General features: G+C 37.5%; 1 protein-coding gene across 2 annotated transcripts; it reads right to left on the bottom strand.

Moving 5' to 3' along the window:
* Positions 1-132: 132 nt before the first annotated feature.
* On the bottom strand, positions 133-27,821 carry DYDC1 (DPY30 domain containing 1). 2 transcript variants are annotated; one of them, XM_043986647.1, is made up of 9 exons: positions 27,683-27,821; positions 23,850-23,956; positions 12,671-12,826; positions 12,477-12,578; positions 9,867-9,926; positions 5,798-5,860; positions 1,742-1,804; positions 989-1,084; positions 179-228 (listed from the first exon to the last, which is right to left on the bottom strand). In XM_043986647.1, the coding sequence occupies exons 3-9, from the start codon at positions 12,815-12,817 to the stop codon at positions 190-192; spliced, it is 570 nt and encodes a 189-aa protein (XP_043842582.1). In that variant the 5' UTR covers positions 12,818-12,826; positions 23,850-23,956; positions 27,683-27,821; the 3' UTR covers positions 179-189. The 2 variants fall into 2 exon arrangements, with proteins under 2 accessions (XP_043842583.1, XP_043842582.1); XM_043986648.1 differs by lacking the exon at positions 989-1,084 and having other exon boundaries at positions 133-228.
* Positions 27,822-27,946: the final 125 nt, after the last annotated feature.

Consider the following 27,946-nt stretch of genomic DNA (forward strand, 5'->3'; position numbering starts at 1 on the left):
TCAGAATTCTGGTGACATTCTGGGCTTAAGACTTTTGCAGGATAGCCTAGATACCTGCCCACCATCAATATCATCATTTCTATGAGAAAACCAGAAACTGATTTAAAATAAACATATGGAAGTCTCTCATGAGTGGAGATTTTCTTTACTGAAAACTGTAACAAGAAAAAATATGTATATTGCCAATGCTCATTGCTCTTTGCCTTCTTTTTCATCATTTAATGTTACCTAAAAACAAAATAAAAAGCAAATATTATTCTTCAGCATTATCTAAACTTTGAAAATGTCACAAAGCAAATAGATACAATGTTTAGATAACCTTCTATTTGACTATGTGTACTGTTTCAGTTTGGGTTGATTATAATCAATAAAATCAAGAGAATTTTTTAATGAATTCTGTTTTCAAAACAGTTCTAAAGGATCCATTAAAATCATGTAAATCTTATGAAAATATGAACTCTTCATTAGCTTATTAATTTGCCCTAAAATGCCTTGTGTAGTCACCCAATAAATGTTTGCTCAATTGAATTGGATTGGCCTCAGAATTTTGAGTTTGGTAGAAGTGGCTACCAAATTTCTTGCCAAAAAACTCAAGGTATTAATATAATTAGTATTCGAAAATATTGTTTTGATTATTAAAAGCCCAAATCAATAACTGATCATACAAACCTAAGAATTTCATGAAGTATGTAGTACATATTTAAGTTCTGTCCTTTTTCTATAGTCGTTATTCTGATATCAATCACACGATTTCAGGTGTTTCCAGCAGAGATGGATTTGTGATCTACTCAGTTTCCTACCTATCCCTCTTGTGGTCAATACTATATCTGCAAAATTGGCTATCTGGAATTCAGGATCCAAAGTCTGGCCACTGAAAAGATTGTCTTGCTGTGAAGCTACAGGCCCACAACCCTGACGCATTTAGTATTATACTCTAACCAAAATTAAGTCTTTTCTTATCAAATCCACCTTTTCTAAAAATACATACTTCAGAAGTTGTTGGTTCATCTAATTCTTCAACTCGACTTAAGTTAGGTGCTCCATACCTATCGCTAATTTCAGCTAATGTCTTGGTTAAGTCATCCTACAATTCAAAGAATTCAATTTCAATTTTAAGTGGCTTTACAAAAAAAAGTTAATCTGTTTTAAAATGGTTATTTCTGTATTTACAACCAACACACTAAATATAGTCATAATAACATATTTAAGGTTTTCAAAGCATTTTAAATTCATTTGTTATAGTTAGGGTAAAATGGCTGCTGATGATTAGAGGATTTTCCAGGGAAGAGTACAAATTTATTAAAAGCAATCTTAAAGCATTTAAAAATACTTAAAAAATATATGTGTAACCTAATCTTTTTAAAATAATGCTATCAGTCTCTCAGAAGATTCTGGTTATTTATAAAAAATGATTATCTTTTTGTCTCCCCTAGTGCTTATATTACAATGATCTAGCAAGCACTTAATAAATGATTGATAAATGAATATTTTCATTAACTTTGAGATTTTGCTTGAAAGCACATTTGGGACTTGTTATGACTAGAATATAGATAGACAAGGGCTACCCCAATTAAGTCTTTATTACCTTAGTTACTTGATTAAAATAAGACTGATTAAAATTAGTGAATAAGGCTTTCCTACAGGAAGCCCTTCCTGATAGTTGTCATTATTCTCTTTTTCCTCATATTCAATTTATTTGTTGGTTTAGAAGCTGAATTGAAACAATTATTTTTCTCCTTACCCCTTCCACTGGAATTTCTACTTGCTCTTCTTCTTCCCCACTTTGCTCCTCCTGGGCCTCTGACTATAATAGTATTTATAAAAAAAAAAAAGTTGAACAAAAACATATTTTGTATACATTCTCATCTTCATTCAGTTTTTCTGAATGATCAAATGTACATTGTGGCATCATTCTCACAGTAGAATCAGAGTAATTAAGCAATAGTTCATTCAAATATATAAATCTAATTGCCATTTTGTATTCAGTTTTATTAAGAGAGGTCATCATATTAAGGACAAAAATTTCATAAACCTGCAATGTAAGTATTTCCTCCAATAGTACGGATCATAATTATCCATGCCCTCTCATTCAGTGCAATTCACATCAATCTCTGTTCAAAAAGAATCTGGTAATTCCAGAGGAGAGAGGGAGACATTTGCAAGAGATATCACATAGGGAACATCAACAAGTCTTGGCAAGAGATTGAATATGTAAGGTGAAAGGGAGGATGTGAGCATGAGATCTAGGTTGCAAGCCTGGGTGCCCAGAAGGATGGTGGTACCCTCAACAGTAAAAGGTAAGTTGAGGAGAAAGAAAAGTTGGCAGTGGATGAGATAATGAATACAGTTTTGGAAATGTTGAGTTTAATATATCTATGGGAAATGCAGTTCAAGATGTAGGTAGTTGAAGATGCAAAATACCACTAACCTTCCAGTCACCAAGATTTACAGTACAAGATTTGAAATCATTCCTCTACCTTCCTCTTGCTGCCCCCATCGATCTGATCAGTTGCTGGGCTTTGTCAATTTTATTTCCATAGCATCTCTTGTACCTGCCCTCTTCCCAATCTCTCCATTCACAAGCCACTACTCTTTTTTAACCTCTCATTAACTCTCACCTTTACTATTATAATATCCTCCTATTTGACCTCCCTGGATCCATTATTTCTCTTCTCTAAACCATCTGCCCCAGAATTTCCAAATTAATGTTATCTCTCCTATCATTTAGAATCTCTCTCTCTCTCTCTCTCTCTCTCTCTCTCTCTCTCTCTCTCTCTCTCTCTCTCTCTCTCTCTCTCATAGCTTAAAAATCAATCTTTCAATCTTTCATGTGTTTTTCAAAATTACATCACCTCCAGGACAGCTTTCTTCTATATATACAGTCTGGTCCACCTGCCATTCCTAACTTCATCTTCAGTTTCATTTCTATTTTCGCACATAGTACTGTTAGCTAGCAATTTATCACATATAAGGAAGGAAGAAGCCCAATATCTTTACTAGGTTTAGAGTCTAGCTAATATAAGAACTGATTTTTTGTTTGAAAGTCTGTTCCTACTGCATCTTCTAATGATCTATCAGGTTTTTCTTCTGAGTCTTGTCCACTCTGTTTTGTCAATCTGGCTCTTTTATGGTTTTGTTCACAGTGATCTAAGTAAGTCTTTAAGATTATTAACAGAACTGTGTCTGAAATTGTTTCTTGATTTTGGGGGCTTATAATCTCTCACTTTTAATGTCAGTACTTAGGGTCTCTTCTCTATTTAGAATTAAATATTGTGACTGTCTATCAAATTTTCTTGGTCCTTTCAAAAACTGCTCCTTATAAATTCAGCTGTTTCCTTTTTCTGTTTCATTCATCTCTGCTCTGATCATAGTTACCTCCATCTTTTTCTGCTTCCTATTGATAAATTAGTCTTGTTCATTTTCTAACTGGAGACTCATCACCCCAAGCTTCCCTTTTCCTGCCTATTAATATATATATTTGGCTTCCTATAAGCCTTCCTCTGAGCACCACTTTGGTTGTTTGTAATATATTTTGAAATGCAGCCAATGTCTTGTCACTCTATTTAATGTGATATGATACTGACTTTTGAAATTTCCCTTTTCACCAAATCATTACTTAATAAATTGGATGGTTGTTGGGTTTTTTTTTTTTCATTTCCACCTAGACCTATTCCTTCAGCTTGGTTTTGGTTTTGGGTGGTGGCAGAAGGTGTATTGAAGGGAACTCTAGACCAGTGTTTTCATTGGTTTGGAGATGTCTGATGTGCAAACTCCTTGCATTGATACAGATTACTCATAGGTAACATAGAACAAAAGTGTTGCCTGGGGGCACTGAGAAGTTACATTACTGGCACAGTCACACAACTGGCATGTGTGACAGACAAGATATGAACCCAGGTCTTTCTGACTCCATGGCCAGCATCTCTATACTGCACCACAGTGTCCAGTCACATTTGTCTTACAGTACTATGATCTACTCAAGCTTCATTGTATTATGATCTATAAACATAGAATATACATTTTCTGCTTCTCTATAGCTTCTTGACTTTTCCGGCTTCCTTCAGGTTTCAATTAAAGTCCCACCATCTTCAAGACGTCTTTCTCAGTCCTTCATCTCAGTGCCTTGCCTCCAAGATGATTTCCTTTTTATCATGCCTATATCTTGTTTGTACAGATCATCTGCATGTTGTCTCCCCGTTAGACTGTAAGCTCCTTGAGAGCAGGGACAGTCTTTTGCCTTTCTTTGTATCTCCAGCATTTAGCATAGTGCCTAGGACATAGTAGGTGCTTCATAAATGTTTGTTGACTGATGTTATCCAGCACATGATCCATTTTTATATAAACTCCAAATGTAACCCCGTTGAAAAGCCAGTTCACAGTATTTATATACTGAATCCCCAATGCATTGTCTTTTTTTTCCTCTTTTTTTTAAAGTGAGGCAATTGGGGTTAAGTGACTTGCCCAGGGTCACACAGCTAGTAAGTGTTAAGTGTCTGAGGCCAGATTTGAACTCAGGTACTCCTGACTCCAGGGCCGGTGCTCTATCCACTGTGCCACCTAGCTGCCCCGAATATATTGTCGATAGGGCAAAAAGTATCCAGGACAAAGTAAGTTCACAACATGTTAAAGAGTTAAACTGTTTATGTTCAAGAAATATTAAACTTTGTTCAAGAGACAGTAAAGAAAGAGGGAGCTCTTTTTTGCTATAACTAGATACACCTGATCCATCTATGACAGAGTTGAGAGGTCACTGTACCTGAAATTAGAAAGACCCAGATTCAAATCCCACCCCTGAAACCTATTAACTATGTGACCTTATAAAAGTCACTTGAGTTTCACTCTTTACATTTGCAAAATGAGGACAGCAATACTTGCAGCACACAATTTATAACCTTGAGAGACTCAAATGAGTTGATGGATGGGACATTTTTGCAAACATTGAAGCACTGTGTTAAATGTCGGCATCATTATTCTATTCCAATTTCTCCGGTCAGCCTAAGAAAATTTGCCATGATCCTAATTGATCCCCTCTTTGTATATCACAGGATGACAGGAGCACAGTTCTAGATCTAGAAGGGAGCTCTGGCACTGTCTGGGCCAACACTATCATTTTACAGATGAGAAAACTGAGACTCTGTGGCTTGCCCAAGATCACATTAACAGTCATTGGCAGAACCGAGATTGATACCAGATCCTTTGACTCCAGAGCCATATCTGTCTTTTGCTTTGCAGATTGAAGGAATATTTTCTAATCAGGGTCATGATTAAATTATTACATGAGTAAATATTAAGCTTCTTCTTCATAGAAATATATGAATTCATTCTAACAGTGCTTTTGGTTTTTTTTTTTTCAATGTTTGGAAATTTTCTGAAAATTTTCCTAGTGCTCAAAATTCTTTGCTTTTGAAAAATCTTCCAGAATGTTTGTAATAATGAGATTAAAGTATTTTGACCTATCCCATCCACAATTTGTCATTTTAAAAGCTTTTAAAGTTCCTTTTCATCTGAGTTTTTTCTAAAACTAAATTCTAAATGTTTTTTCTACTTTCTCTGCATTATATGCAATTTTCTTTTCAATTGCATTCATATAGTTTTTATTTAGGGAAATTTTTCATTTTCATCATAGAAGTAATTTTTCCTGTTAATCATTCAAAGTGCTTAATTGCATCCCATTAGCTATTACCAATAGCCTATTCTTAATGAAAAAGAATAATCAAACATATAGTTTAAAGATAACACAAAGGCATATAATAAGAATAGACTGAATATATAATGTAAATAGACACTGCATGAATACCTTCTGTAGCTGCTCTTCCAAGGCCAACCTTTCTCTTTCTAGCATTTCCATTTCAAGTTGTTGCTAAATAAAAATACAAAAATGCATACATCAGACTACATTAAACTTCTAGAGAGCAGTTCTATTATCAGATTCCTTGGTGGTAATAAATTCACATATGACTACATAAACTACATAAAGCCTATTGACATTTTCATGATCTCTCATATTCTTCATATTAAACCCTGTTTCATTATTTCTTCTCAATCATTGTCAGCATCCTTCAATTTTAGCTTCAGTTCATTCCAACTACAAATTGGTATTGGGAGCACCTGGTAAGAAACCTCTTTCTATCAATGCATATTCACAACTCTTCACAGTTTGAAAGTTGCATGAAGCATTGAAAGAGATCATTTGAAAATTACTGAACTATCTGAAAACCATGATCAAGGAAAGAGCTTAGGCATCATCTTCCAGGAAATTGTCAGGGAAAATTGCCCTGATATTCTAGAAGCAGAAGGTAAAATAGAAATTGAAAAGTCAAGAAATAGACTAGAAAAAAAATGGTTAAATTACAGGAAAAAATCTGTCCATAGAAAGTTACTATGGTGACAAAGATCAAAACATACACTCAAGATAATAAAGTTAAAGCTCCAACATCCAAAGCCTCCAGGAAAACTATGAATTGGTCTCAGGCCATGGAAGAGCTCAAAAAGGATTTTGAAAATCAAGTAATAGAAGTAGAAGAAAAATTGGGAAGAGAAATGAGAGTGATAGAAGAAAATCATGAAGAAAGAGTCAACAGCTTGGTAAAGGAGACACATAAAATAATACTGAATAAAATAATACTTTAAAAAGCAAATAGGCCAAATGGTAAAAGAGGTACAAAAAGCCAATGAAGAGAAAAATGCGTTAAAAAGTAGTAGTCAGTGGGGCAGCTAGGTGGTGCAGTGGATAAAGCACTGGCCCTGGATTCAGGAGTACCTGAGTTCAAATCCAGCCTCTGACACTTGACACTTACTAGCTGTGTGACCCTGGGCAAGTCACTTAACCACCATTGCCCACCAAAAATAAAAAATAAATAAATAAATAAATAAATAAATAAAGTAGTAGTCAAATACAAAACAGATCCAGGAGAGATCATTTAAAAATTGTTGGAATATCTGAAGGCCATGATCAAAAAAAAAAAAAGCCTAGATATCATCTTTCAAGAAATTATCAAGGAAAACTACCCTGATATTTTAGAACCAGAGGGTAAAATAGAAATTGAAAGAGTCCACCAATCACCTCCTAAGAGAGATCCCAAAATGAAAACTCCCAGGAATATTATAGTCAAATTTCAGAACTCTCAGGTCATGGAGAGAATGTTACAAGCAGCCCAAAAGAAACAATTCAAGTTATCATAGAGCGCCACTCAGGATAATACAAGATTTGCCGGCTTCTAAATTAAAGAATCAGAATGCTTGGAATACGATATTCCAGAGGGCAACAGTATAGTCTTTCACAGAAGGAAAAAATGGACATCCAGTGAAATAGAGGACTCACACAGCTAGTAATTGTTAAGTGTCTGAGGCTGGATTTGAACTCAGGTCCTCCTGAATCCAGGGCCAGTGCTCTATCCACTGCGCTATCTAGCTGCCCTAAGCATTCTTGATAAAAAGACCAGAGCTGAATAGAAGATTCACTTTCAAATACAAGACTCGAAAGTAAACAGGAAAGAGACTTAATAAGGTTAAACTGTCTGCTTCATGGGAAGATGATGCTTGTAACTCATAAAAACATTCTTATTATTAGAGGACTCTGAAGTATATACAGAGGGCAGGTGCGAGTTGAATAAGAAGGGAAGATATTAAAAACATTAAAATTAAGGGCTGAAAAAGAGGAATGCATTGTGGAAAAGGGAAAGGGAGGGGTAGAATGGAGTAAATTATCTCACATAAAAGAGGCAAGAAAACATTTTTACAGTGGAAAATTCTGGGGTGGGGGCCAGGGAAAGAGGGAGTAGTCAGAATTGGCTCAAAGAGCCAATACATACTCAATTGGGTATAGAAATCCCTTACCCTACAGGAAAGTAGGAGGGGAAGGGGCTAAGAGAAATGAGGTGATAGAAGTGAGGGCAGACTTGGGGAAAGAGTAGTCAAAAGCAAAACACATTTGAGGAGGATAGAGTAAAAGGAGAGAGAATAAAATAAATTGGGGTAGGGAATAGGATGGAGGGAAATACAGTTATCAACAGTAACAGGAAAAATGTTAAGCCAAATTTCTCTAAGAAAGGCCTCATTTCTCAAAAATCTAGAGAATTGAGTCAAATTTATAAAAATAGGATCCATTCTCCCATGGATAAAGGAGATATGAAGTTTTCAGATAAAGTAATCAAAACTATCTACAGCCATATGAGAAAGTACTCTAAATTACTACTGATTGGAAGAATACAAATTGAAACAACTCTGAGGTGATACCTCATTCCTTTTAGAATGGCTAATAGGACAGAAAAGGAGAATGACATTGTTTCAGGGGATGTGGGAAAAATGGGATATTAATGAACTGTTGGTGGAGCTGTGAACTGATTCAACCATTCTTTGAAGCAATTTGGAACTGTGCCCAAAGGCTATAAAATCATACATACCCTTTGACCTAGCAGTGTCACTACTAGGTGTGTATCTAAAAAAGAGATTTTTTTTTAAAGGGGAAAGGACCTGTATGTATGCAAGTATTTATAGAAGCTCTTTTCTGGTGGCATGGAGTTGGAAATTGGGGTGGGGGAGGGAATGCCCATCAATTATGGAATGGCTGAACAAATTATGCTATGCAATTGTGATGGAATACTATTGTGCTATAAGAAATGATGAGCAGGATGCTCTCAGAAAAACCTGGAAAGACTTACATGAGCTGATGTAAAATGAAATGTACTATGTACAAAGTAATAGCAATACTGTAAGATGATCTGCTGTAAATGACTTAGCTATTCTCAGCAATACAATGGTCCAAAACAAATCTGGAAGATGCTATCCATTTCCCAGACAAAGAACTGATGGTATCTGAGTGCATATTGAAGCATACTTTAAAAAAAAATTACTTTTTGGGGCAGCTAGATGGCGCAGTGGATAGAGCACTGGCCCTGGAGTCAGGAGTACCTAAGTTCAAATCTGGCCTCAGACACTTGACACTTACTAGCTGTGTGACCCTGGGCAAGTCACTTAACCCCAACTGCCTCACCAAAAAAAAAAAAATACTTTAAAAAAATTTCTTGATGTTCTTGAGGGTATTTTTGGGGTCTATGTTTTCTTTCACAACATAACTAATATGGAAATATGTTTTGCGAGACTACACATGTATATCATACATCAAATTGACTGTCATCTCAATGAGGGGGTGAGGAGGAAGGAAGGGAAAGAATCTGGGACTCAAAGTTTTAAAAGATGAATGTTAAAAATTGTTTTACATGTAATTGAGGGAAAAATGAAATACTAAATAAATTTTTTAATCTTTTAAAAAGAAAAAATATATAGTTTGTTTCTGTGAAAGATGGGCCACTTATCTACCTGGGGCTGGAACAACTGTTTTATATAAATTGAGATCACCCATTAAAAGAGCAAGAAAGCCATGCTTCCTGAGGCATAAAAAATCTTAACCCATGGTGAATCAGTGCTTGCCTCTACTGCTTGATAGAGAATCCCTTCCAGGGTGTGCAGAATCTGCAGGAGGAAATTACTATTTTTTTGACTTATATGCTTTTGATTGTATTCTCTTAAAACATTTATTTAAACAAGTGGCTTTTAATTGTAGATTTTCTCTGAGCATTTATTACATTTTAAAGCCTTAAATCTGCTTTAAGCATCATCTACAAAATTACCTGTAATAAAACATGTACAAAAAGACCTAAATTATTGTTATTATAGCTTGCATTTCTATAAATTTTCATTTCCAACTTGGAGACAATACCAAGTCATTTTCTTAATGTTTAACATCAGTCATTATTTCTTACAGCCCATTATTGATCCAAAAGAGTAATTAGGCATACAATTTAAAGAGAGCATTTAAAGATAATGTAAAGGTAGTATGTTAGAAGAGATATCAAACTTCAAAGTACCTTCTCTAACTCTTCAAGTCTCTGCCTCTCTTTTTCTTGCAGTTCCAATTCTAGCTGTTGCTAAACATACAAAAATAAATATATAGATAAAATAAATTAGAATAAGATTAATTACTATGGATCTGTTCTTCTATTCTTAAATTTCCCAGGAGTAACAAAATTGTATGCACCCACCTAAATTTCTGAAACACACAAAAATATTTAATAAAAGATTTAAATTCTTAAAAATAGCTACTAAGAACAAAAACTGCAAGTAAATTACCTTGATAACTAAATTGTATCTACAATTGGTAATAAATCAAGTAATTTTCTTTATACGATTTTCAAGAACTATTCAAATTTCAAAAACTCTCACTGGCCAAAGATTAGTCCTCATATACACAACTCTTGATCATTTAAGGTAATGAAGGGAAAGTCTTGTGTATATTCCTTGAAGTCACTAATAATCAAAACAGCTAATTAAGCATAAATAGAGCTTACATTTTACCAGTAAACTTTTGACACAACTGTCGACTGTAATGCTCTTATTTTATCACAAACATGACTCAGTATCGACTGATTTAGCCCACACTGCTATTTCTGGTTAGATTATTTGCTTATAATGAGGATGAAGATCCTTTGGTTCTGTTAGGACAAAGAGGTATGTACTAAATTGGGCCCTAAATAGTGAAATGCTGTGCCTGCTCCCTTCAGAGCACAATCTCTTCAGTGGTCTAATAAACTTGGCTGTTAGAGTAACAACAAAAACAACAATGATAACAATACCTAACATTTATAGAGCATTTTAAGGTTTGCAAAATGCTTAGAGTGCTTAACCCTCTTGGTAACAAGCCTTTGTATTTTTAAAATTCTCTGTCTTCTCTCCTACTCTCTGTCTCTATCTCTGTCTGTCTCTCTCTGTCTCTGTGTCTCTTGTCTATCTCTCTCTTGTCTCTCTCTCTGTCTCTGTCTCTCTCCTATAACTCTACCCTCGTATACCTTGCACTTAGTACATACTTAATATGTGTCTTTTGAATTTAATTTTAATTAAATCTTCTGTTACATACCTCAACTGATTCCCCAGCCCTATACCTCCTGTCCTGTGAAAGAAAAAATGTTCCCCACCAAGTCAGTTGTTGTTGAGTCATGTCCAACTCCTTGTGACCCCATTTGAAGTTTTTTTGACAAAGATATTTGCCACTTTCTTCTCTAGCTCATTTTATAGAAGAGCAAACTGAGGCAAATGAGGTTAAGTGACTTGCCTAGGGTCACACAACCAGCAAGTATCTGAGGCCAGATTTTAACTCATATAGACAAATCTTCCTGATTCCAAGCCCAGTGCTCTATCCACTACACCACCAATAGCAATAACAAGTGAGTCACTCTACTTTAACCTTAATTGAAAAAATAGAAAATGAATTTTAAAATCATTAGAAGAAAAATCTATGGCAGCAGGATCAAAGAGCTTATAGTTTACCCCCAAATTCTGTTAGCTTTGCCTTGGTTTGTAAGGCTACACACCACTGTCCTTTCTCTCCTCCACACTTTCTCTTGATTTTCAGGGAAACAATGAAAAGTCCTGGCAAAATGATTCTCCCACACTTTTTTATATTGGGCACTGATAGGCTTCAAAACAGTATCATCAGGTAGTCTGAACTACATTCTGAACAGATTATTATAGCCCCTTCTCAGTATGTGCATAGTCCTGCTCACTGATTTGGCTGTGATCTTAACACTAACAGTCAACATTTACTAACTTCAAAAAGCGTTTTCAAAGCAAAAGGTATTTAGAAAAGACTTCTGAGAAATTCCTACACCTTCATCTCAATTTTTTCTTCTGAAAGTTTGTCTTAGCCAAAAAACAACTATGAAGAGGAAAAGGAAGGGGTTCAAGCCTAGTGGGTTTTACCTACAAATTCTTATTCAAAGTTTATCAAATGGCCAGCATGTGACTATGGTACCCCCCCCTACCATGTTATCTGAGGGAGAAAAAAAACAAAGATAAGAAGGCAGAGGAAAGAACAAGAAATAGAAAACAAGAGTAATAATGATAACAATAGCTGGTGTTTATATAATGCTTTTAAAGTTTGCAAAATGCTTTACACATGTTATCTCTCATTTAAGCCTTACAATAACCCTTTGAGGTAGGTGGTACTACCCAGTCAATAGGGAGAGAAAGCAATGGAGAGAGATCATACAGGAAAACAGAAGGATAACAGCCTATAGGGAAAATGATAGAGAAGAATGCAGGTGGGAACACTGACTTGCCCTGTTCCTGACTCCTGAGGCCTCCCTTCTCATCATAACGATAAAAATGTCTCCTATTTAAGTTGGGGGAGGATTCCCCCTTTCCCTGTAGTCTCTCTTTCAGAGTAGCTGCTGAGCTAAGCCAATTCCCTAGTACTACGCGCACACACACACACAACACACACACACAGAGACAAAGAGAGAGGAATGGATGGATAGACAGATAGATATTGAGAAATATTGAGACACAGACAGAAATTTACATTATTTTACAAGTTTAACAAAAATTTCTAAACACCCACCATGAATAAGAATACATCACAAAAGATTTATAAAACTAATAAAAGTCAGATTTTAATCCTAAAAGATTAATCTTTGTCATACCTGCTGAAACAATAGCTCCTCTTCTTTCAAATGTTCCAACATTTCCTGCTCCATCCTAGCTATTTCTTGCTCTCGGTGCAACTGAGCCAGTTCCATTTGCCGCTAGCAATATATTTTAAAAAAAATTCTATGAATCGTTAAAAATACACCAATCAGACCATCTGACTTGGTTGTTTGCCCTCCTGCATACTCACCAATTCTTCCGCAACCATATTATCTTTATATTTGTAAAGCCAGAATGCTAAGTACTCTATTGGGTCTACTGGTTGAAATTTGACGACATCTGCAAGGGCTTGACACAAGCAGCTGCCAAGGAACTTTCGAAGGTATCTGGACTCCATTTGTATCCACTGAAAACAGCAGTGTAAATAAATATATTGTATCAGTGACAACTAACCATTTCAGTTAAGACAATGGCACACAATGTAGTATCAATAGTAAATGTTAAGATGTCACCAAATAATTCACAGGATGGTTAAAGAAAGGCAAAGGTAAAAATGAGCACTCTATAAGAAAAATCTGTCAGCAGCAAGAAAGGTAACTGCTACTCAAAGGCCACCAAATCCCACATATGTGTGGGACCATGAATGTTTCATATATAAAGGAAAGCCTAGAAGTCAGGCTTGAAAGAAATAAAAGACACCAGGAACCCCTCGTGCTCTATATCTGGAGCCACTATCCCAATGAGCTCTCCTAAGTTTAGACAATTACACATAAATGAAGTTGCCAGAGGACTACACGGTATGTTGTGAGGGGTACTGATAACCCAAAAGTTATCTTCAAGGCTTAAAAGCCCCAAAATGTGAATTCCTTATAAACTTCCCACACTTTCTAAAGTTCCCATAAGTCATTTTTTTATCTCTCACTATAAAGAAAACATGCTATCTGGAAGAAGTAGCACACGAAGTCTTTAACAACCAACAAAAGTGCCATTTCATAGAAAGAGCACTAGTTCTGGTGTCATTAGTCTTCATTCTGAATACTGGCTTGACTTACTTATTACCTGATTGTCACTGGGTAAATCAAATAATCACTCTGGATCTCAGTTTCTTCAACTGTAAAAGGAGGAGGTTAGAGTAAATCATCCATAAGATACCTTTCTAGGTGTAAGTCCTGCCAATCTCATGAACACATCTGCCATAAATTGGCATGTTGATTAGTCAGTAAACATTTATAAGGCACCTATTAGGTGCCAGGCATCGTGTTACGCACTGGAAATATAAAGAAAGGTAAAAGATAGTCTCTCCTCTCAAGGACCTCACAGGCTATAGGGAGAGACAACACACAAACAACTACACATGAACAAGGTAAAGACAGAATAAACTGGAAATGATTGCCAGAGTAAAGGCACTAGAATTAAGGGAGATTGGGGAATCTGCAACAGGTGGGATTTTAGTGGGGACTTGAAGGAAGCCAGGAAGTAGAGATGAGAAGGAAGAATATTCCAAGCATATGGGGACAACCAGTGAAAATGCCTAGAGACACCCTTTGACCCAGCAATTCCACTTTTAGGTCTTTTGCCCAAAGAAATCATGGAAGGGGGAAAGGGACCCACATGTACAAAAATATTTATAGCTGCTCTTTACGTGGTAGCAAGGAATTGGAAGTTGAGGGGGTGCCCATCAATTGGGGAATGGCTGGACAAGTTGTGGTATATGAATACAATGGAATACTATTGTGCTGTAAGAAATGATGAGCAGGAAGAGTTCAGAGAAACCTGGAGGGTCTTACGTGAGCTGATGATGAGTGAGATGAGCAGAACCAGAAGAACATTGTACACAGTATCATCAACATTGAGTGTTGACCTACTGTGATGGACTATATTCTTCTCACCAATGCAATGGTACAGAAGAGTTCCAGGGAACTCATGATAGAAGAGGATCTCCAAATCCAAGGAAAGAAAGAACTGTGGAGTATAGATGCTGATTGAACAATATTATTTCTTTTGTTTTGGGTGCTGTTGTTTTTTTTTTTCCCATTTTGAGGTTTTGCATCACTGCTCTGATTTTTTCTCTTGTAACAGGATTAATGCAGAAATAGGATTAATGTTATTATGTGTATATATATGTGTGTGTGTGTATATATCTATATCTATATGTATATGTATAGAGATATATAGACATAACCTATATCAGATTACCTGCTGTCTAGGGGAGGGGGGAGGGAGGGGAGGGAGGGAGAAAAATCTGAAATTGTAAAGCTTGTATAAACAAAAGTTGAGAACTATCTTTACATGTAACAGAAAAAATAAAATACCTTATACATTAAAAAGAAAAAAAGAAAAAAAAAAGAAAATGCCTAGAGACAAGAGATGGAGTCTCTTGTCCAAGGAAGAGAAAGGGGGAGGGTTTTTTGCAAGGGGGTAAGGGGAAGAAGAAGTAACAGAGGGAGTAAGGACCCTGGGGTGGGGTGAGAGTGGCAGGGGAGGGGGGTAAGGAGGGGTGGTAAACCAGTAGAGGTATAAAGTATAAGAAAACTGGAAAGTAGTGATGAGTGCCATAGATTACGAATGGCTTTGAACACCAAACAGATTTTATATTTGATCCTGAAAGCAATAGACAGAATAAGGAGTTGAGGAGGCCAGTAGGTTGTAAACCGGGGTGACTGGGAGTTTGGTAGTGCTCTGAGAAGTAATAGAGAAGTTAGGAAAGGGGAGGGCTGAAGGAAAAAGAGAATGAGTTAAATATAAGACGTCTACTCAGGCCATCAGCTAGCAGGATCCTAAAGAAATAACATATGATGAGTGAGATTAGAATCTTTAATTATGAAATTAGAAATGATAATACCAAGAAGGCAGTACTAGATTGGGCGGCAAAATTGAGAACCAAGCAGTCATGGGACAATAATGGTCATAAGTAAAAAGAAAAAAATGGTATGAGAGAAAAAAAAGAAAAAGATACTAGAAATCTAATAAAAAGCAATGTTGAAAATTATCTCTAAATGTAACTGGGAAATAATAAAATATTTATATGGAAAGAAAAAGAAAAAGATAAAGCCTTGAGGATCAGTAGGCTTGCATTATAGTCCATGTACTGCTATCTGTTTCTGTATAACTAAGTGATCAGTTATGTTTTGTAGGGAGACAGAACAGTGGTCTTCAAATATTTAAGAATTCTTTTTTGAGAGAGGAAATAGATATATTCTGTGTTGCTCCAAAAAGACAGACTAGACAATAGGTGGAAATAATGTCAATAAGCAGATGGCAGATCAACAATAAGGAAAAACCAACAGCTGTCACACAGTAATACGGCTTGCTCAGGTGGACAAGTCCCTTAGGAAAATGGTTTCCAAGCTTTATTTAATGACTCCTCCTCAGATAAAAAAAAAAATCTGACATTTATTTTTTAAGACCCTGCAATTCGTTTACTTAGTTCATATTTAATTTAAGTAAAATTGTTTAAACTTATATTTTTATAATACAAAACAAATCTTAAATATAAAATAATACCAGAAATACCAGTTGATTGAAAAAATTCCTTTGCAATTTTCACATTTATAGCTTATAAAATAAAAAGACCTATTAGATAGAATGGGGCAGCTAGGTGGCACCGTGGATAAAGCACCCACTCTGGATTCAGGAGGACCTGAGTTCAAATCTGGCCTCAGATATTTGATACTAACTAGCTGTGTGACCTTGGGCAAGTCACTTAACCCTCATTTCCTTTCAAAAAAAAAGTAAAGAAAAAAAGTTTTTAAGTGTTTCATTAGGGGCAGCTAGGTGGCTCAATAGATAAAGCACTGGCCCTGGATTCAGGAGGACCTGATTTCAAAGCCAGCCTCAGACACTTGACACTTACTAGCTATGTGACCCTGGGCAAGTCACTTAACCCCAATTGCCTCACCAAAAAAAAAAAAAAAAGAAAAGAAAGGAAAGGAAAAAAAGATAGAATGTCGGAATCAGAGTCAGGATGATTTTCTTGGTCTCAAAGAACCCATGTGCAAGATCAGGCAAGTTACTCAGCTCTCAGTGCTCTAGGCAACTCTACAAGATCAGAGCAAAATAATAATCATAATAACATTATTCATATGAGAGGGTTTGTTTTTAAGGTGTGACGTTTAAAATTTAATGTATGTCTAAAAAGTCTAATGTGGTCACCTTAAATTAGAAGCTTTAGCACCAGTCTTTGGGCATTAAGCATTTATTAAAGCATACCAGGTATTCACGTGGAGTTCAGAACGTTAAGAGGCCTGTCTAGCCTAGAGTTCCAGCCTGGTCAGGTTCTTCCTCAAGTCCTCCACCATGAGCCTGCTTCAACCACGAACTCCTCTCAAACTTAGTATGGAAGCTTTTTATAGGTCTGGAGCAGAGGCGGTCCTTACACACTGCTTCAAGCTGATTGGTAGGCATCATCCAATTCCATTGGTTCACTGGACTTGAAGCTGGTCTCCAGCTGAGTTCAAAGTCCTTAGCTTCTGAGAACAATACCTTCTTTTGGGGGGGGGGTGGTTTTGGTTTTCTTCGGTAAGGCAATTGGGGTTAAGTGACTTGCCCAGGGTCACACAGCTAGTAAGTGTTAAGTGTCTGAGGCCGGATTTGAACTCAGGTAATCCTGAATCCAGGGCCGGTGTTTATCCACTGTGCCACCTAGCTGCCCCGAACAATACCTTCTTAAGGGCTAGCCAGGTGTGGTTATGATCTAATTAACTTGAAGTAGGCTAATCAGCAGTCAATCACTCTCACTTAATTCAATCAGTTTAGATTAATCTCCAGGTGAGCCTTTGAGTATCTGCCAAAATCCCATTATTTTCTCACATAGGGAAACATTTCTCAAATTGTGGCATCACTGATGATCCTCCTAAGTAGATTCTTTTCCAGTCACTAACTAAAAATCACTATTCTGTCTTTAGTTAAAGCAGACAGCTGTACTTCACACAAGTAAGATGTTATGAACATTAGTAAAATATTTCACTTTTATTATAGCAGAGATTCACCTTTGGACAAATCAGAAATTTTTTCAGTGGCAAGCACTTCTTTCACTGTGCAGCCAAAAGATACTTCTATTAACTATTTTTGTTTAGACAAATAAGAACAAACACATCATATTTGTTGATGGGTTCCTTATGTATTAATATTTATAAATAGCCAGATCTTTCAAATAAGTTGCTTTTATAGACTAGTCAAGAGGTTAATCAAGCAATTCTTCATTTGCAGAACAGGTATTTTTTAAATTGTAAAACATATCAAATACATTTTTGTAAATATTTATACTGTACCTGATAATCTTGCATTGATGTAAAATACTCAGTTTTTCAAACATCCACAAAGTACACCAATTTCAGGAGGAAATTTTTGTTAAAGAATTTGCTTCATCTTTATTATTAACACTAAGAAAATGGTGATTTCTTCTTTTAATTTAAAAGCCATTCAAAGTACTTTCACATTTGAAAGTCAATATATTTATAGCAGTAAAACATGCAAGGCTTTGCCCCTACATTGTCACATAATTTTACAAAGAGTCTTCCTTTTAACAGACTGTGCTGTGTTGTTGTTTTTTAAAGGTAGGTTATTTTGTCACAATTTTTATGTTGTTTTTCAGTCATATTTCTTTTTTTTTTTTTGTGGGGCAATGGGGGTTAAGTGACTTGCCCAGAGTCACACAGCTAGTAAGTGTCAAGTGTCTGAGGCCAGATTTGAACTCAGGTCTTCCTGAATCCAGGGCCAGTGCTTTATTCACTGTGCCACCTAGCTGCCCCCTTCAGTCATATTTCTTAATAAATTGATTTGTGAACCATGTGATGTGTGCAAATTGTACAAGGTGACACATATTTAATTAATGCTTACAGACCTGCATTTCATTCACTGATAAGTTCCAAGTGTCTCAGAGTCCAATGCAATTCTCCCACATTATGTAATTTTCATTTCTTGTTGTTGTTGTTTGTCCTTTGTTGTTGAAGAGGAACATGACAGATTCTCATGACTTGCAATGAATTGGATTCAAGTGAGGGAGCAAGGTCATCAACCTCACTCTCTCCTCCAGAGCCATCTGAGTTCAGTCGCAAAATATATATCAGAACAACTGGCCTGGATATTTAAGGCATTTGGGTTTAAGTGACTCGCCCAGGGTCGCACATCTAGTAAGTGTCTGAGGTGAAATTTGAACTCAGGTTCTAATGACACCAGGGCCAGTGCTTTATTTACTCTGCCACCTAGCTGCACAATTTTCATTCAAAAATTCATCAATTATATGGAAAATTTCTCTTAATGTGGTACTGTCATCAATAAGTTCACAAAGTAACAAATCTTCCCTAACATCAGTTTCAGCATTATACACATGTAAGCAAATGAGAATCTTTAACTACTTCTGTCACTTCATTCACTTGAAATGCAAAGTAAGATTTGTCTATTGTAAGGAATTGGTTGTGATTTGGGGTTTCTGTGACCCCATCTTTGGCTGGGATTGAAGACCCCAGCACACACACTGGCCTCGAGCCAAATACCCACGCACCTGCATGGTCCTGGCCAAATTATAATGACGGGAAGCCCGGTGAAGGCAGTCAGGTGGTTTTCGGCATCCGGAAGCTGGGCGCCAGCATTTGCAGAGACACTTGTTAGTTCTTTCAATCGGGGCTGCCAGCCAATTAGCTTGGGGCTGTGTGTGTGTGGTCAGCCCTACTTCCTGTGGGAGAGGGGGCTTCTGGGAGAGAGAAGAAAGGAGACGGACACTCTGGCGTGAGCGGTAGAAGAAGCAAGACCAGGGAATGCTGTGCAGCTGATTCTTTTTGAAACTGCTGTTTCAGGGTGGTGGTGAGTTTGCTGGTTATATTTTTTTCCCTTCCCCTATTCCTTTTTTTATTGTCCCTAGTTCTATTAACCTTACTTGTGCTTTAAATTTGTTCCAGGGCAGCTGGTGGCGCAGTGGATAAAGCACCGGCCCTGGATTCGGGAATACCTGAGTTCAGATCCGGCCTCAGACACTTGACACTTAGCTGTGTGACCCTGGGCAAGTCACTTAACCCCCATAGCCCCACCAAAAAACAAAAAATTGTTCCCATTAATAAATCCTGTTTTGTTTTTTAAAGAGGCTGTTAATCTCCTTTCTTGCCCCAATATTACAGCAAGCTGCCCAATTAACACTCCCCATATTAAATTTGGCCCTTACACTATTAAATGATCACAAATTCATGGTCATTATCCTCCTACAGAAGCTGCTTTGCAAATGACCCAGCAACCATAACTTCAACCACACCAATAGCTACTTCTTGTTGTTCAGTGGTTTCAGTCCTGTCTGACTCTTCATGACCCCATTTGGGGGTTTCTTATCAAAGATGCTGGAATGGTTTGGCATTTCTTTCTCCAGCTCATTTTACAGATGAGAAGACTGATGCAAGCAGTGTTAAGTGATTTGCCCAGGGTCACACAATTAGTGAGTGTCTGAGGTGGGATTTGAACTGATGTCTTCCTGATTCCAGTCACAGCTCTCTAACCACTGGGCCCCCTATAACAGTAGCTGAAGGATAAAGTAACCTCATAAAATCCAAACAATTCTTTTTATGTTAGTTGTGGTTTTAGGGGAAATATATTATTGTTCATTAAGAACATCTAACTTTCTCTGGATGTGACAATAAATTCTGTCTTTTGAGTTTGCTCTAATATTCTATGTTATATCATTGCAATATTGATTCTGTTTGCTCAATTCTGTTTTTCACGATGTCTTCCACTTGGGTAAGATTTTCCACCCTTGTGTTATAAACTGTTTACTTCCAAATGCTGTAATTTCATTCTTTATCTCATTTCAGCTCTTCTTTTATTTCTTCCACCTACTCTTAGGAATCCTAATAGTCAATCTGATGGTTTTTTCCAGCTTCCACTTGAAATTATTGCATAGTATTTTTCTTTTGGGATTTTGTCTCGGAAATGTCTTAACAAATGCTATTTCTTCATTGTATTATGAGGGTTTTTCCTTTTATTCTGTTCATCTATCTCTTCAAGTTCAGTTCCTAAATTAGGACTTTCTAACAGAGTCAAGCTCTACCCACTACCTCAGTACTGGATGGAATGGCTAGGCCTAGGTTCTGTCTTCTGCTACAAACTCAGAGTAGGCCATCATGTACCAGAGTAGATGCCACACCACTCCCTCTCTTCCCTTGCAGTGCAGGTGCCAGTCTGGGACAGGGTATAGGTAGGGTCCTGGTCCCTGTAATCCCAAGACTAGGATATCACCCAGGATCAACTCCTGTTTCCTTCTGCAAGCCTGAATTAGAACTAGGACCAGAGCCCAACCCTTCACAGTTCCCAAACAGGAAGTCTAAAAAGTCAGCTACTTTCTCTTGACCTAGCTCCCAAACAGAAAATCACAGTAGCCTCAGTCCTATCTCCTGGTGCAATTACCTATCAACAGTACTAGGCTTTAGTCTAATATTGACAGCTCCTGTCACAAGAGTTCTCCCCATTGAAACTATACTATAAAGCAGCAGTCATCAAAACTATTTGGTACTGGCTAAGAAATAGAGTGGTGGATCAATGGGAATAGGTTATTCACAGGATGCACAGCAGTAAATAACTATAGTGATCTACTTGATAAACCCAAAGACTCCAGCTTCTGGGATAGGAAGTCAGTATTTGACAAAAACTGCTTGGAAAACTAGAAGCTAATTTGGCAGAAACTAGGTATAGACCAACATCTTACACTGTATACCAAAATAAGGTCAAAATTGATACATGATTTAGATATAAAGGGTGATACCATAGGTAAATTTGGAAAGGAAGGAATAATTTACCTCTCAGATCTATGGAGAGGAGAAGAGTTTATGACCAAACAAGAGATAGAGAATATTATGAAATGCAAAATGGATGATTTTGATTACATTAAATTAAAAAGGTTTTATACAAACAGAAGCAATGCATCCAAAATTAGAAGGGAAGCAGAAAGCTGGGAAACAATTTTTACAGCCAATATTTCTGATAAAGGCCTCATTTCTAAAATATATAGGGAACTAAATCAAATTTATAAGAATGCAATCCCCAATTGAGAAATAGTCAAAAGATATGAACAGGCAGTTTTCAGATGAAGAAATCAAAACTAATGCCATATGAAAAAATGCTCTAAATCACTATTGATTATAGAAATGCAAATTAAAACAACTCTGAAGTACCACCTCACACCTATCAGATTGGTTAATATGACAAAAAAGAAAAATAATAAATGTTGGAGAAGTTGTGGAAAAATTAGGACACTAATGTGGTGTTGGTGGAGTTGTGAACTGATCCAACCATTCTGGAGAGCAATTTGGAACTATGCCCAAAGGTCTATAAAAATGGTGCATACCCTTTGATCCATAAGAAAGGGAAAAGGACTCACATGTACAAACATATTTATAGCAGCTCTCCTTGTGGTGGCAAAGAATTGGAAATTGAGGGGATGTTCATCAATTGGGGAATGGCTGAACAAGTTGTGGTACATGAATGTAATAGAATACTATTGAGCTGTAAGAAATGATCAGGCAGATTTCAGAAAAACCTGGAAAGACTTAAGTGGACTGATGCTGGATGAAGTGAGCAGAACCAGGAGAACACTGTACCCAGTAGCAGCAACACTGTGTGATGATCAACTGTGATAGACTTAGCTTTTCTCAGCAATACAATGATCCAAGACAATTCCAAAGAACTCATGATGGAAAAGGTTCTCCACATTCAGAAAAAAGAACTGTGGACTCTAAATGCAGATTGAATGATAGTGTTTCTACTTTTGTTTTTGTGTTTTTCTTTTTTGACGTTTTTCCCCTTTTTTCTGATTCTTATTTTACAACATGACTAATGCAGAAATATGTTTAATGTGATTGTACATATATAACCTATATCAGATTGCTTTCTGTCTTGGTGAGTGGGGAGAGAAGGGAGAGAGGGAGAAAAATTTGGAACTAAAAATCTTATGAAAACAAATGTTGAAAACTATCTTTACATGTAATTGGAAAATAATAAAATGCTTTTATGGGTTTTTTTTTAAAGAGTTCCCCCCAACCAAAAGAGCATGTCGGCTTCAGGTCACATCCTTAGAAACAGTGCCAGATGGGATAAAGGAACTCATTGCTATATATCTTACGTTTTATAGAAGTTTTTGTTTCATGTGGAATACCTCATCATCACTCCAAAGGTGGTTCTCAGAAGCGTTCACTAAGCAGGAAACTTTTATGTCACCATCTTGGCCAGAAAAGTCTCATCAAAGTATTCTGCATGTACATTTTCAAATGTCATTTCTATTGTTTAAATGCTATGCTCTCTGCAGTTAACTCATATTTACAAAGCAAAGTAAGCATTATTTCTTCTCCATCAATGACAGTAATTATGAATCTCAATGAGAGAGAAGATCATATTTTCTAGATTAGGGTATTTTTATCCCCCTCCCAACTTAAATTGTTTCTATCATCTATGCTAACACTAGTCTGAGTTGTTCCAATTAATTTTCTCTTCAAACCAATTATATGCATTTATCCATTATGAAGTAATATATTATTTCACTTTTTTAAAGTAGAGAAAATAAAAATTTTAAACAAGTCTAAATTTAATTACTAAATAATTCGAATAATTATGATTAATTACTCTTGAGTTATTTCAATTTCATAAAAGGTGTCGTTTTTTATATTTAATATGGCTTAAAAGAAAAGTAGATCAATGGAACAGTCTAGACAAGGAAGAATCAGAAATAACTAAACTCAATAATCCAGTGTTTGATAAACTCCAAATAATAAATTACCTAGGAAAGAAATTCCTATTCGGCAAGAACTACTAGAAAAGCCTGGAATAATTTAGGTTTAGGCCAACAACTTAAAAGCACATACAATAAACTCAAAATAAAATGTGACATTAATATTAAAGGTCATAGCATAAGAAAATTAAAGAGAACCAGTTCTGGTACCTTTCACAGTTATGGCTAGAGAATGAATCTTGAACCAAATAAAGGAAAAAAGCAACCCCAAAATATAAAATGGATCTTTGTGACTTCGTGAAACTGAAAAGATTTTCCTTAGGAAAAAATAAATGACTGCAACTATTGAACAAATAGAGGGGAAAATCTTTGTATCAGATATCTCTGATAAGGGTCTTATATCCAGGCAATATAAACAACTAACAAATAGAACAAATGCCATTCCTCAATAGATAATTGATCAAAGTATTTGAAAGAACAGTCCTGAAAAGAGAAGTATTAACAACTATATGAAAGAAAATTCCAAACCATTAACAAGAGGAAAAATGCAAATCAAAACAGCTCTAAGTTTTCAACTCAGACCCTGCAAATTAACAAAGATGACAAAAGGGACAGGTTAAGTGATGGAGGAGTTGTATCAAGATGGTTAGCACTGTTGGCTGAGTGGCAAATTGGCCCATTCTGGAAAGCAAATATGGAATAATACAAAGAAAGTAGCTTTTGACCATACCCTTTGACTACAGATGTCAGACTCTTTTTGATGTGTTGGTTTGCTTTGCTGAACTGTTTCTTTTTTCTCTCTTTTGCTTTGTTATGCGAGGAAGGAGGGGAGACACACTGAGAAATGAAGGGGTGTAAAAACAAGTTATTAAAATTCATGTTGCAAGGCTTTAAAAAAAAAATCAGTTTGTATACTGTAACTTATCAAAACTGATGACATTAAGGAATAGAATAGGTATTACAGCTCTCAACTGAAACTCACACAGACTAAGTTCACATGTTTCACACTCAAATCTGACAGCCCATTCATCTGGGTCACAGCACTACAGGCAATGCTTTCAGATCATGTGAAAAGCAAGGTTCAATACCTGCTAAACTCAAAATTGACCTCATTTGCTATACTATCTTAAATAATCCTTGTACTGTATTTACTGTCAATTGGAGGAATTTGCTATGTTGCCTTTTTGTTAGCTTTGATTTGAAATTTGTTTTTATTGAATAAAAATACTAAAAAATGTACAATAATCTTGGTCATTGCTTTACACCCCCTACCCACAAAAAGGTCTCATTCCCCTTCAGGAGGACTTGTCACATTATCTAGTAAACTACCCATTGCCATTGCTCTGGAACTGCCCTAAAGTGGGGGAGGGAGAAGGTTGGATCAGTTGACTTCTAAGATACCTTCCATCTCTAGATCTATGATTCTACAGATCTCTGTCAATAAAGTCCCCTTATTTGACATTAAAAATGGTATTGGAATGGGTATAGTCAGTCAGGGGCAGCTAGGTGGTGCACTGGGGCCCAGACTCAGGAAGGCTCAATTTTGTGAATTCAAATCTGGCCTCAAACACTTACTAGCTCTGTGACCCTGGGCAAGTCACTTAATCCTGTGGGCCTCAGTTTCCTCATCTGTAAAATGAACTGGAGAAGGAAATTAGCCTCCAGCTAATGCTTTAAAGGCTTGGGGTTTTGTTGTTGCCTGATTTTTGGTTTTGGATTTTTTTGTTTGCTTTTTCTTTTGTTAATTTTTTAAAGTGCGAAACCTTTTTTTTCCCCTAGGAGGTGGATTAATGCTAAAGCAGGGGACATCTGAGGTGAAATAGACCTCTTAGAAGATTTATAAGAGAAACACTGAGGAATTACACATATATTTCAAATCCTCCCTTGCTGAGGCCACCCCTCTAAAAACACCTCAGGGTAATGCAATTGTTCTAGAGCTAAGATAGTCCTTCGGTAACAAAAGGAGGAGACACAGTCAGGAAGAACTGTCCAATTCATTTAACAACCAATATTTCCTCCTGTCCTAAGGAGAAGGTGGAGCCTTGTCAGAGTATACCTTGCAGGCCCTATCAAAATTCTAACGTACTATCACATTATTCATGTTTTACCCTCAAATAATTAGTGTCCAAAATATTAAGTACCATAATTAAATTGTATGCACTATGGTGATCTAAAGGCTGGGATAATTAACAAAATAATTATTTTTTGTTTTTTTGGGTTTTTTTTTAGTGAGGCAATTGGGGTTAAGTGACTTGCCCAGGGTCACACAGCTAGTAAGTGTTAAGTGTCTGAGGCCGGATTTGAACTCAGGTACTCCTGACTCCAGGGCCGGTGAACAAAATAATTATAATAAGCATTCCATAGCAACAAAGAACCTGGAGCCCAAGTAGCCCTCACCTCAGCTTCCTCTTTCTCCTTAAGTACATCAGCAGTAAGTACTAGCACATCTCCAAGTATACCTGTCTCCCTAGCACTTCAGGGACACATCAGTTGTCAATTCACAACCATCCTCAATGATCCCTGGGAAACAGCATTGGTACAGAAAGAACAATGAATTGAATGTCTTCCTGTGTGACCTGGAAGAAGTCCCAACATCTCCAACCTACATTTCCAGATGGATTTCACACATTCCCCTTGGAGCATGCGATATTCCAGTCAAATTGGACCACTGGTTGTTCTCTATTCTCATCCTGCCCTCTCCAGCCTCCATGCCCAATGCCATAAGCCTAAAATGAATTACTCCTACATCTGTACCAAGTCCAGATCTTTCTTTTCCTTTTAGGCCAGGAATTCTTTTCCTGGAGTAGATTCCGCACCCCCGCTCCCAAAGTAGGAAATGTATTTCAGGAGCTTGGAGAATTCAGATGGGAAAAATATTTTGTCAACTCTTTCAATAAAACTGCTGTTCTTTGTCATCCTGTATAGTTTATGTTTTGTGCATTTAAAACCATTCCTCTGAGAAGTGTGCCATAAGCTTCAGCACAGTGCCGAAAGGGTCTGACACAGAAGAAGCTTAAGAACCCCTGTTAGGAACTAACTTCCTCCCAGAATATTCCCTGAACCCTCCCTAATTACTGATACCTGCCAGAAATGATCCCTACCTAATAATCCTTCATCCTTTTGCTTGATCTTCCTATCTAGGAAAGGATCTGCCAGGACAGTGGGAGCCTTCTCTCCCCCATATCCCACCATCTAATCAATTCTACTGGAATTAGTAAATTTCCCGAATGAGGAAAAAAAAATATTCTATTGGGATTTAGAGAAAGAGGTTCAAATCCTTGTCTTGAGACTCGTGTGACCCAAGATCATCTCCCTTGTGTTTCTTTCTCTCCAACTCTTCAGGTGTAAAAGAAAGAAGTTACCTTAGATATCTGTAAGCCCCTTACAAGTTGTAGTAATCATATGGCTATACCCCTTTTCATCCTTGGATCCACAGGCCTAAAATGGTGCATGTAGGAGGTATACTCAGTAATTGTTTTCGAAATTGAACTGTTTTGCTATCTCTGTCTCTGTTTCCTAGTCAGTAAAATGAAAACGGGTTGGGGGAGAGAGTAAGGATGGAATAAATTACCTCCCAGTTCCTTTCCAGCTCCAAGAGGCTCTAAATAAAGAAGGGAGGAGATTTGGGAGGAGACTCTTTCTGGCCCACTAACTTCAATTTGACCCTTATGAGGAGGTGGGCAGGATTTGGAAAAGGAGGAAGAGGAAAAAGGGAAAGAAGGAAGCAGAGGGGTAAGGAGGGAAAAGGGAGAGGAGGGAGGAATGAAGAAAGAGGGAAGGAGAAGCCAAGAGAAAGGGAGGGAAGAGGAAGAGAGGGGAAGAAGAATGGGAAAGGGAGAAAAGAAGGTGTGTGGGAGGGCATGAAGAAAGGAGTGTGGGAGAAGAAGAAAGGATCATATTTGGAAGGAAAGTTCTTGGGAGGAAGGGAAGGAAGGTGGCAGAGGAAGGTAATATGGGGTGGGAGAAGGGAAGGGAGAGGAAAAGTTGGGAAGAGGGAGGAAGAGGAGAGGAGAAGAGAGGGAAAGAGGGGGAAAGGAGGAATGGAAAGGGGGAAGGAGGGAAAGGAAGGTTGGAAAGAGAAGATAGGAAGGAGGAAAGAAATGATTGGAAAGAGAGGAGAAAAGGAAGAAGAAACGGAATAGTAGAACGGAGGAGAGAGGGGTTAGGAAAGATGGAAGGGAGAGAAGGGAAGAGAGGGGACGAGGTGGTGGAGAAGAGTAATAAGGGAGTAGCACACTTTAGTTCAATCTTCTCGCTTTAGAAATGGGGAAACGGAGGCTCGGAGTTCAACTCCCTCATTTTACAGATGACGAAAGTTAAGAACCTTGCTCTAGCTTACCCAGGCCGGGACTAGAAGGCGACCCTCCCGACCCCAGCCCTCCCCTCTCCAGAAGGGTCCGGGTCCCAAGAAGAGGGCGCGTCCCGTCCCCCCTCCACCCCCCACACGTCCACGCCCATGTCCATGCCCAGCCGAGAGCTCGGCGGTACACCAGCACCAGCACCACCGTCGCCACCCCCACACTCTCCCTGCCCCCCGACGACGAAAACAACCCTGAGACCGACAATGGCTGCAGCAGTCCGAGCGCCCGCTCCCCTCTCGCCGCCGAGGCCAATGTCAGCATCCCAGACACGCATTTACTATGGCTGGGATCGCGTCTTTTCCTTCCCTAGGTAACGGTGGCCCGGCGCGTGCGCCCTGCGGCAGGGATGGGGCGGGCAGAGGAAGGAGGGGGGATTCAAAGGGAGAGCTGGAGTGAGAAAGGGGGAGGAGGGAAGAGTGAAGAAGTTTCCCTCCGAGCGCGAGGTTCTCTAGGGTCCCGGGATGGG

Source organism: Dromiciops gliroides, chromosome 2 (genome assembly GCF_019393635.1).
Source record: "Dromiciops gliroides isolate mDroGli1 chromosome 2, mDroGli1.pri, whole genome shotgun sequence".
Lineage (NCBI taxonomy): Eukaryota > Metazoa > Chordata > Mammalia > Microbiotheria > Microbiotheriidae > Dromiciops > Dromiciops gliroides.

Bases quoted from the DNA above. Each gene is read 5' to 3' on its own strand.
- DYDC1 (XM_043986647.1), bottom strand. From the start codon at position 12,817: ATGGAGTCCAGATACCTTCGAAAGTTCCTTGGCAGCTGCTTGTGTCAA. The intron at 9,927-12,476 runs GTATGACAAAGA...TTGTATGTTTAG, and splicing joins AGGAGCTATTGTTTCAGCAG to CAACAGCTAGAATTGGAACT. The intron at 229-988 runs GTATGTATTTTT...TTTTGTTTTTAG, and splicing joins ATGAACCAACAACTTCTGAA to GTAACATTAAATGATGAAAA.